The 11,476-nt window shown below is 34.7% G+C and overlaps 2 protein-coding genes across 2 annotated transcripts; one reads left to right on the forward strand and one right to left on the reverse strand.

The window, feature by feature from the left end:
- Positions 1–238: 238 nt before the first annotated feature.
- Positions 239–2,671, forward strand: LOC128858138 (uncharacterized). The gene is made up of 4 exons (XM_054094144.1): positions 239–478; positions 617–842; positions 896–2,197; positions 2,253–2,671. Exons 1-4 carry the CDS (start codon positions 361–363, stop codon positions 2,362–2,364), a joined length of 1,758 nt encoding a protein of 585 aa, XP_053950119.1. The 5' UTR covers positions 239–360; the 3' UTR covers positions 2,365–2,671.
- A 30-nt stretch (positions 2,672–2,701) lies between these two features.
- On the reverse strand, positions 2,702–5,485 carry LOC128858139 (trimethylguanosine synthase). Its single transcript, XM_054094145.1, has 2 exons — positions 4,995–5,485; positions 2,702–4,940 (listed from the first exon to the last, which is right to left on the reverse strand). The coding sequence occupies exons 1-2, from the start codon at positions 5,238–5,240 to the stop codon at positions 3,762–3,764; spliced, it is 1,425 nt and encodes a 474-aa protein (XP_053950120.1). The 5' UTR covers positions 5,241–5,485; the 3' UTR covers positions 2,702–3,761.
- Positions 5,486–11,476: the final 5,991 nt, after the last annotated feature.

Here is an 11,476-nt window from a genome sequence, read left to right on the forward strand (position 1 = left end):
TTAAAGTCACAAATCCTAAAATCACAATTTTACCAAGCCATTCACCGAATATTTAGAAACATGTTATTTCTCTTCCTTTTGTTCACGAAAAATAAATTAGCGGATTTCAAAGGTATTTTGTGCCCCGTGCTCGTTAATCATATTACAAGTAACTTAGTTTTCGGCTTATCATATTTTTCATATTGATATCCCTGTATCGTTTTAAACTTTTATCATACTAGATTTTGTCACTCTGTTCATTCTTACATGTACTCAAAATTTGCCCATTCCAGCTATTTAGCCTAGTTACGAATTTGTTTTGAGTTAAATAAAGTGTATTAACATAAAAAATACAAGCTGAGAGTTTTTTGAAAAAAAAAAATGGATCAGTTCTCGCATGACTTAACGGTTGCTCTTATGGAGGAAACATCGTTATTAGATCGTGCACGCGTAAGTAGGTGGGGTCAACGACGCAGGACTCGTTCAACAGGGAATTTGCGTAAGTGGAAAATTTGATAGAGCTACACCCGTAAAAATATATATTTTTAAAAGTTACGAATATTTATTCATATTTGTAGAACACGGAACATAATTGGAGTCAATATCAAAGTTTTCAATTTTTATTTTTCTATTCAAGCTTGTGCCCCGCAGCCAACAGAAAAAGAGGACTCTTCTAGTAGTCCAAGTGATGTACGCAAAACAACAAATATTGATGGCTTAGACATAAAGAATGTTGATTTGAAAACTATGAGCGATTCCGATGATAAGGAAATACACCTTCCAAGTAAATCACCCTTGAAGACATCACTTAGGCTGGGAACGCTCGAGTCAGATTCATTAAATGAAACCTTCAGTCCTGCAAGGTAAGTCCTAATTAATAACTGATTAACCTTTAATCACACAAAAAAACCTCCAGATTCTTTAAACCCAGTGCAAGAAGGAAGCGAAAGTTTAAGCGTATGTCAATGGAGTGCGACTTGGGCACTGCCAGCTCTATTCAAAGCCAGGATACATGCACTAACCTGTCATCAACTGTAACGGCTAGTATGGGAGGGTGTGGCGCTATGAGAAAGAGAGTTCTTAAGCCCGATCCTAATACCCGCAGCAACTTATTTTTTTGTGGTAAACGTAAGCGATCAAATCGTGATCGTTATCAAGAATATGACCCCTCAACAAAATCTCACTCAACAAGCATGCCACGTTTTGCCTATATGGAGGATAATAGAATTCGTCCTCGCAGCTATTCCTCTACATCAAAGCCTAATAGTGACAAATTGTTGCCTTTGAACAAAGGACTTCTCTCGAAAATTGAAAAAATAGCCCAATCGCAAAAGACTGATACTGAATGTAAGTCGTCCGCATCAAATTCAACGTTAACGGAAACAAATATTCCAGCTACAGTATTTGAATTAATACAAGCAAAACAACAAGAATATAAAAGTCTACGAAAGAAGCGCAGCAATTGTCGTCGTAATCAACTCCAACAATTGCAGTTTGCCGTTGATCAGCATACGATGGATTGCGAAAGCTTTAACGATTTTTCAAGTTCGAGTTCGTTAAGTTCATCTGATTCTGAAGATGCACAAACCACAAACGATACCGATCGCGAAGGTGATGACGAACTTACAGATTGGCCAGGCAATGAAGGTGTTAGCGGCCCTGCTGATGCTAAAAACGATTCTAAACGAAAACTTACCAAGAAGTGTAATAATCCCCTTATTAAATCGGATGAAGGTAGCCTTGCCTCTGGAATGGGGGAGGATGATACTATCATGCTCGGCAGTGAGGACTGGTCACCAAACATTTCCAATGATAACCTGGAACTACGTTATCGCCCGTCAGAACCCATCACAATTGTAAATAAAGGATTTGATTTAGGGCGGAATATCTGCGAAGCCACGATCATTCCATTTAAGCAAATAGAAAGCGAAATGTCGGGTGAGACTTCGAATCCATTTCTATCTTCGCCACCATCTCAGTTAAGTGAAATAAGAGAAATACGTGCCGGTTGCCGTCGCATAAAAGATGAGAGACCGGGTTTTAGCATTAAAACAAGTGTAAATGAACGCCTCGCGCGCTTTTTACAGGACCCAAGGCAAATACATATCCGGTTGCCTGATATCGAAATCTATGAACATGACAGTTTACTTAATTTAGCCACATTGTATTCCTTGCAAATTTCTTTAGATAATGGATGTGCAGTACTTAACAAAACCAGGTAAACATAAATATATAGTTGTGAAAGTGAATAAAAATCTAATAAATATTTACAGCAACACCACACAGTCGGTTAATATTGATCAGAATAGTTTACAAAATTGTTTACTTAGTGACTTTAAACGGCGATGCTATGGAAGCAAGAGTGATGGTTTGACAAAGAAGTGAGGTGACGAGTTGCAAACCATGACAGTCTATGCTATAGAAACGATTCGGATTTTATACAGCCAAGGGTTTTCACTTCAGCAGGATTCCCAGACAATTCTTAGGGACTGTTTTATATTCTTACAACAATCCGTTGCTGATAATTAGTTATAGTCTTCATCAGCATAAGAATTCATATTCGGTTTTTAATGAGTGAAAAGTGCTTTGATAAATAATATAATTATGATATTTAATTATTATAGCCCATTCTTTTGTACATAAAAAATTTATTATTTTTGTAAATATAAATGTATACATCATAATTTTAAAATTTGTATTTGGGAATATATATATATATATATGTATATATAAAAAGTTCTTTATTAATTTCAATTCAACAAACATGCTGCGTTCGAGAACAGCTGCAGTTTCGATGCGAGTGAAAAGCGGCCCCTTATGCCAAAAACATGGATGTGTAAGAATGAAAATATCGAGTTTGAGAGTTTATTGCTCGTCTAAAATCAGAAATAAAAGGTTATTTGTGGTGTCCTTGTACACATAGTATTCTAGGTGTAACTTAGAACATTCAAAGGTTATTCAAGTCAACCCATTAACTCAAAATTGGAGAATTTGCACATGCATGCTTCTGACATATAGGGGACGATATATATTAAGAAATTGAGCTCTTTTGGGATCACTGCCTACATTTTTGGCGTAATGGTTTACTCGGTACTGTAGCGTCATCACTACTAAAGAAAATAACGAAAATTCTTCGTCAAGGCAACGAGTTTCCTTAGCTAACAACACAAGGATCACGGACTCTATAGAAGGGTAACTTCATTTCAACCTTTGATAAATAATGAGTAGTGCGAAAGAGGCAATAAATGATGTGCGCAGCATTGCTTTTCTAAAATAGCTGCTAAGAGACATGGAAAAAAAATTGGTTTGGTATTAGCTGTTGGCAAGGACTTGAGTTTCTACACGGTTAGCATCAATGCCGTGCTTTGCTTAGTTTCATTATGAGTAGGAAACAGCTACAAAATTTAAACATTGGAAAGTAGATTTCTTTGGTGTGATCGTAATACAAAAGCCTTACCAGCTGGTGTCTCGAAGCGACAATTATTCGAAATAGCTGATAGTTTGTTTACGTTGAAAATTAGGAAATAAGAAAAATAGAATACTCAAAAAATCTAGACATAGGGTGTTCTCCACGCGCATTCCCTAGATTTCAAAGTGGATTTAATTACTGCTTACGTACATAAATTGTTTTTATTATTATCTTTTGGTTTAAGTTGCGGTTGGCCGCCGTATACATACGTACTAATTTTTTATTAATGCATAGAAACAAACTACTTGTTTGTAGTAAAACTATTTTGATACATCATATTCTATTCTAAAAATAATCCGATTTTGTTCTTATGTTACAAATCTTTCGACTTTAATATATTCTCTCCATATATCGCAGTAATTGCCACAAGTCGTGAATCTAAATAATTATGCTCCACTTCACATCGATTGCCTTCGCCCGCTAATTTTACAACCTGCTTAATGTGAGCATTTCGTGGTAAATATAGAACAACATTTTCACTAAATGTTTTAGCGATTTCCATCAATTTTGTCGCTCCTGCAGGCTGCAAATAATTTTCAATATCATAATCTGTCTTTCGCTTATACTTTGGTCCTCCCCAGGGTGGGCTTAAGAAAATTACATCGCTTTGAAACTGGCCATACTGACCTATTTGAAGAAAATCTCCAACTATGAAGTCAATTTTATCAGCTACACCATAAATCGTTGCATTATGTTTTGCCATGCTTATTTTTATTGGGTCGATATCGATTGCCACAACACGTTTGCAGGTGCGTGCAAATTGTATGGCATTACCGCCGCAACCACAGAAGGCATCTATGATTAAATCACAAGCTAAGCGGTCAGCCATGTGAATAGCAATTTTTTCCGGTGTTACTGAGAACCAGCTTTCACAGTCTAAACGTATGCCGTCATCATACCGTGAAAATAGTGAGAATCGTTTCCGCCAGTATTTTAACATACCCTTGTTTTCAAGAAGGAACTCAGGCACATTTCGAAGCTTGCGGTTCTTCTTTTTCTTTTCTATAGTTTTCTTTTTAATGGCATAAATAGATGTCTTATCCTCTGCATCCTCTATATCACTCAAGTCTATTTGATTATTTACTTGCAATTCAGGGTTGTCTATCGTATCCATGATTCCAATATCGTCCTCCTCGTCCGAAAAAAATCCGCTGCAAATATTATGCTGTTTTGTTTCCCTTTTTGTATTCGTTTTGTTATTCCTTTGGTTTTTACCAAAAGAGGTAGGCAATCCAAGTAGTTGGAGTTGTTGAAATTCGCCAACAATGCTTTCGCTAATAACTTGATTTTTATCATTTACTGCATATTTCTCACTTTCAATATCTTCTGCCTCCAAAGATTTGTGCAAGTGTTTATAATATTCATAAAAAATTAAGGCAAACACCTGATATTGCTCAACATATATCTTTTCGTAGTACTGCTGCCAAAATATATTATTTTCTGCAGAGTTATAATCTGCGTTTTCGGAATTATCGCAAATTATTGGGTCGGACTGAAATTAGAATCTCAATTAATTAAAAATATTGACAAACAAGTTTATATTTACCTCGCTGGAATCGAGAGATTTTTTTCCACCTTCATGCGCCCGCCAATATTCTTCAGAAACAATACTATCTCCGTTTGTAGTCCAGAATTCTAAAAAACTGTTTTGTTGGCTAGTCTCATAAATTTTTTGAAAAAGTTCCAGATATCGCCCAAAGTTTTCGTTCCTTTCTGCCTCAAAAATCTGATTAAACACATATAATCGAGATTGTGGTCCGCTACTCTCAACAAAGTTTTGGTGCATATCCATTTGTTTTTTATATTCTATATTTTTGCCCAAACGGATTAGTTTTATATTATTTCATTTTAAATTGAAAACAGTTTATATGTGGTCCGGCCTTGGAAACAGGAGTGATGTTGAGTCGAACTCATGTCAAACGCAGTTTTCAGTTCATTTGTGAATTGAAGTCTCATCTGTATGAAATATAAGTAACTTGGTGCAAAATTTAGCAATTGGAAGCATTTCAATGTGTTCTTAAATAGGGATGTCAAAGTCGATCCCAATCGATAATTATCAAGTGAGTTTTAAATCTTGAAGTCGATAAGCAATTGTTTTTTTAAGCGCCCCATACAAGAATTAATTTATCCATCACATTTCTTCACTCACTTTTTAAAGTTTTACAACCACGAACCGAACTTCCGCCGATGCCGAATCGAATATTTCCAAGGGCTAAGTAATAAACGAGCATTTCTTAGAAAACGGAAATTTTTATTTTTTTTATATTTTCGAAGCTATTGACGATGACCACGGTCCTTTTAACGCTACTTTAGTAAATGTGCCGCTTCGATCCTAAAACGCCTCGAAATCTCAGCTCTCATAAATCTGCTGCCGGCCTGCACTACTAACTTTAAACAATGTGCTGATTTTAGTTCATGACCAACTGCATTTTATGGTTGCTAATATTGCTTATGCTGGTGTCTAGAACTTAGTATTTGCGAATCGACTGCCAGCAATAGCAAACGAGATGCCAAAATAAAAACATGATGAAGTGCGCGCACAGTGACCGACGTATCGTAATCCCTTACCGCAGCCCCTAGAGAGCACAAAATTGCGCAAAACTCATCCCGTAGAGAACAACTGCATACTTTTTGTTACATATTTACACAATACTTCGGTTTGTGTGTGCATGTGTTTGGTTGTATCTACACAATGTTGCCATTGATATTTTTGCTTATAATACGTTCCCATATGCATTAATCACCTATAAATCCACCAAATTAATCTACCCGTTCACATATGGCAGATTACCTGCAAAATTGAAAATCAGCTGTCAATACTGCTTTAAGAGGTTTTTCTTCATAGAAATTATTTTGGTGGAATATTTCGGTGCTTTTGCTTTCTTTAATTATTATTAACGAATAGCTAATTTAATTGCGCAATTGGCTGCTAATTGGGGGAAATCCGTATGCGACGTTCACTGATGTTTGCAAAAAATTATGGCAGCAATACGCTGCCGCCGTAGCCGAATGGGTTGGTGCGTGATTACCATTCGGAATTCACAGAGAGGGCGTTGGTTCGAATCTCGGTGAAAGCAAAATTAATAAAAACATTTTTCTAATAGCGGTCGCCCCTCGGCAGGCAATGGCAAACCTCCAAGTGTATTTCTGCCATGAAAAAGCTCCTCATAAAAATATCTGCTGTTCGGAGTCGGCTTGAAACTGTAGGTCCCTCCATTTGTGGAACAATATTGAGACGCACACCACAAATAGGAGGAGGAGCTCGGCCAAACACCTAACAGAAGTGTACGCGCCAATTATTTATTTTTTAATACGCATGGGAACTTCTATATTACAATTTGTAATAAGTAATAAGAGGACAAAAGGTTTACGAACACACGCTTTTTTCTGTAAAATGATTCCATAATTAATAATATTTAACAAAAAATTTATTAGAATTATGTTTACAGACCTGTTTTCTTTGCCGGCATCCACTTCATTTAGTTTTTATTTTGATGATTCTCCTTACATTCATAATAATAATTATCGATAACACAGAAAACACAGGGCTGTATGTCAAGAAGTATCGTTATTATATGGGATTATTTTATGATCTCAGATTTTGGGAGAGAAATTTTGTATGGGAAGTCGCGCTTTTTAATTACGGATTTTGAGTTAAGCGCGAAAAAGTAGATCATCTACTAATATGTGAAGGTATTATTACACACTTTTTCACACATCACACACGCGTTATGAGTTATAATTTTTCATTGTTTAATAAACCAATATCAAAAAGCACCAAATCCAAATAGTTCATTATCTATAATTAACATTATTCAACATTGTTTTAAAGTTATTTTAACAAAAATTAAAATTTTTCCAAGTTCATTTTGCAAATGATTTCGAAATATACTGTTTGGTAACACTGTGTGGTGAGCGAGCAATCAGCTAATACGGTTGTACGGGAATTTTCAAACGCGATGAAATCTACGATACTACGACACGGAAGGGAAGAAATTTTTCATTTACATAGAGCTCTCATTAGTTTGATATTTTTTTTTGCTTTACGATGAAATGAATGGACACTTTTTTGTTGAGAAAATAAATAAAACATACAATTTATGCATAAAAAACTCCTCTATATCTTTAAAAATAGTATGCCAGCGGATTCTACAGAATAGCCTTTACAGTTATGTTCAAATAGAAATTAACCTGAATCACTAGGGAATATAACTATGAGAAAAATTATTTCATTTCATTTCACGCATTACTGCAACCCTTACAGGTCATTGGAAGGTAGGGGATCATGCAGCGCCAGACTCAACCTCCCCTTCAATCCCATTTGCAGAGCCTGTCAAGCGGAAGGGGCGAAGGAAAGTCTTTTCCACTACTTATGTGAATGTCCAGGGCTAGCTAGGGAATGACTTCGCTTTTTCGGTAAGCCTTCTTACTGCAATTTAATGAGATATCTCAGACCTCGAGATAAAGAATTTGCTGCTATACTTGGATCTCACAAAATGGATCTGAATTAGAAGTAAAAACAAAAAAAAATACAAGACATCATCACACGCGGATAGTGATAGTAAAACGGCGCTGGTCGCTAATTAGGATTATTTCAGTGGAAATACTCAACCACTTCAACAACAACAATAACAACATGGGAAAAATCTTACGCTACATTAGGTATCGAGTGTTTTTTAAGAGCTTAAAATGATAATAGAAAACAGAAATATTGCTGGAATGGATTTTTTTTTTATTATAATCTGGTAGATAATTTTATAGCATTTGTTTTTTTAATATGATATCCGCCACGGCTACGAGTTACGTGGTCCCTACGATCAGTTTTTGACTAATTTTTTCAATAAAATTGAATAATAAATCTAAATGAGCCCAATAAGCAAAAATGCGACGCAAACGGTTCTGTTTTTGCACGGGCTGTATTTTATAGGCACGCAAGCCAAGACCCTTACGTAAAATTTTCGATGTAGTCAAAGGGCAAAGGCCAAAAGTTGAGTACGAGGACGAATCGACATTTCCCCGTATTCTTCAATACTTCGCGAAGTTCATTTTCAAAGTAGATATCCACAATTTGGAAGTGTTGTTCTGGCGTTAAACGATCCATGATGACTTGCCAAACTTTACTGCAGAGAAATGTCAACACAATTTGCCATTCTCAGCTGAAAAAGCATAGTTATCGATATTGATAGTACTCTTGCCGCTAAAAAACACCCGATATGAACTCACTAGCTTCCTGTGTATGGCAATGCAGTAACTGTTAAGCAGCTCCAGTATATAGGAACCAATTAATAACAAGATGTCTACCAAGATTTTCGTAGTCGTGCAGGTTCTGCTGATTTGTTTTCAGAATTATCATCAAGTGCCATTAGCTAATTTAGTACGTAATTTGTAATACGATATTTTGTATTTTTTCTACTGTTTCTGGTGTTGTTGCTGTTTTTGGACGTCCTTGACGTGGATCGTCTTCAAGGCTTATACGACCACGTTCACATTCAGCAACCCATCTTTCTACTGTACTAATTGATAGCGAAAAGGGCAAAACTTTCCTTTACTACCACGATATATTTGAATGGGGGGCGGAGGGGGAGGAGGCGTGGCACCACCCACCCCGCCCATTAGAAAGAGCAAGGTCACACCATTATAACTGTGAAAGTCCCAACCTCCTAGTGTCCCTATAGAACCCCCAGGAGAAGTTTAAAAATTAGGTTTTTTCCGACCGCATTTGCAGTTTGTACTGAAATACAGTTGAAGAGAAGAGTATACAGCAGTCGTCAACCCAGAAAGCATTTAACTTAGGTTTTATATTTCATAGCACTTATGAAAACGTTGTTTTATCGTAAAAGTTATGAGTGCCGATGGCGAAAATTTAGGTCAAAAATTGTCCGATTTTGCATTATTTCACTATTTATATATTTTTTTTTTTGTAAAAATATTTGTTTTTGTTATAAACATGTATATTTGAAATTAAAAAAGCGCCGCAGGCGAAAATTTGGATTTTTATTCCAAATTTTCAGTGTTTGTAAAAATATTTGTTTTTGTAATACATATATATGTATATTTGAAAACAAAAAAGCGCCGCAGGCGAAAATTTGGACTAAAAATCGCGCGATTTTTATTCCAAATTTTCAGTTTTTGTAAAAATATTTGTTTTTGTAATATATATTATATGTATGTTTGAAATCAAAAAAGCACCGCAGGCGAAAATTTGGACTAAAAATCGGGCGATTTTTATTCCAAATTTTCAGTTTGTGTAAAAATATTTGTTTTTGTAATATTATGTATATTTGAAACTAAAAAAGCGCCCCTATAAATAATAAAAGAATTGTTCGCTTGTGGTTGCTGGGTTTTTCTTATTTCGCCTTGTTCTTCTCTCTCTCATCGTTCGTTTGACAGTTCGCTCCTCAAATTTATTCTGCACGGTATTACAAACGGTTAGAAGAACATTTGTAATAATAGAATTTTAATAGAATTTGGACTATTATTTAGTAAAAATAGCTTTAAATCGAATCTTAATGTAATAAAGAATGTTTATAAGTGATTTTGTTACTTTTCTGTGTTTGTATTTATGTGAAATAAGCGTCTGTAATAGGGCATTTTTTTTAAGCTTATGCAAAAAAGCTGCATTTTTAACGTTAAATATTGCTATTAATTCTTAATTTTAATTTATAAAAAGTAATATAAATCAAAAGGCTGATATAGTGACTACATTTGTGTGTTATAATTTTTAAATTCGGTCCACGCACTTAGACATTATAAGCAAATATATCGTGGTAGAAAAGGAAAGCACAGCCGCGAAAAGTCCTCATACAATTTCAATATTCGTTCATAAATCTCCTTTGCTTTTAAACCTTCCAAAAATAAAAATTCAATCACTGCAAAATACATGATTCTTTTCGTTATAGAAAATACTGACACGTCGATACTAAATGGCTTGTAAGCAAAGAATGAATTGATAGATTGAAGTGAAACATACGTTCATATGAAGAGTGTATCAACATAACAAAAAAAAAAAAAAAAAAAAAAAATGGACTAGTAGCAACACCTTCTATTGTCGAGTTTTTATACTTCAATCATCACGTAAATCAACAGTTGGAGCGGGCCACAAAAGCATACTTTCTATATAAACAATTATTCTCTTCACGGCACATATATTTTAGAGTCAAGATAATCATGTACCAATGTTTAATACGACCTATAATTACATACCGCGTTCCCATATGGTTCAACATATCTCCATCCTACATGGAAAAAATTTGAATTTTTGAACGCAAATGCCTCAGAGCATGCATCTCACTATACAGAACTCCACAAAGTGATTACACAAAATACTTTTCTAATAGCCCCCTCTATAAAATAAACAAAGTCGACAGAATCGATAATTACATGATTAACCTCACAAGGAAGCACATACAAAGATGCCTGAACTGCAATATGAACAATATTATAAATGGGCCAATCTACACCAACGAAGAGTACATAAAAAACTAGGATTTATTCCCCCTGAGGCCTTTATCTATCTTGACAAAAACAAATTGGGGCAAAATGATGAGGCTCTAGCGATATTATACCACAGATACCGCAGAGCTACAGATAAATCTATAAAATCCTTTAAACCTGACAGAAATGAATTTAGATTCGATATAAGTATACCTTTCAAAGATCATAAAGCTTTAGAAGACATTAAATGCCAAACATTTTGGTAGCAAAAGGAATAATATATGTATTTAATATTAGGTTTTTTTTTAATTTGTATCGCTAATTTTTATCTTATACCCCATAAATTTGTTATTTGTATAATGTTTTTTTTTTCAATTTTTTATTATACTCCTAAAATAATGTACGTTTGTGTTTATTAATGATTAATGTGCAAATTTTCTTAGTAATAATTATTATCACAAAAGTGTATAACACATGTTAGAGACAAATGCTGAGAGCTCAACTTGGGACATTGTATCTTAAATTTTTTTTTAAATTTATTAATCTTGTTTATTTAGATTAAGCCAATTTATGTACGAAATTTTTACAAATAAA

Source organism: Anastrepha ludens, chromosome 3, assembly GCF_028408465.1.
Source record: "Anastrepha ludens isolate Willacy chromosome 3, idAnaLude1.1, whole genome shotgun sequence".
NCBI classification, from domain to species: domain Eukaryota; kingdom Metazoa; phylum Arthropoda; class Insecta; order Diptera; family Tephritidae; genus Anastrepha; species Anastrepha ludens.

Excerpts from the sequence above, each read along its gene's own strand:
- LOC128858138 (XM_054094144.1), top strand. The coding sequence starts at position 361 with ATGGATCAGTTCTCGCATGACTTAACGGTTGCTCTTATGGAGGAAACA. Across the intron at positions 479-616 it reads TCGTTCAACAGGGAATTTGC|CTTGTGCCCCGCAGCCAACA; the intron begins GTAAGTGGAAAA and ends TTTCTATTCAAG. Across the intron at positions 843-895 it reads GAAACCTTCAGTCCTGCAAG|ATTCTTTAAACCCAGTGCAA; the intron begins GTAAGTCCTAAT and ends AAAAACCTCCAG.
- LOC128858139 (XM_054094145.1), bottom strand. The coding sequence starts at position 5,240 with ATGGATATGCACCAAAACTTTGTTGAGAGTAGCGGACCACAATCTCGA. Across the intron at positions 4,941-4,994 it reads AATCTCTCGATTCCAGCGAG|TCCGACCCAATAATTTGCGA; the intron begins GTAAATATAAAC and ends TTCTAATTTCAG.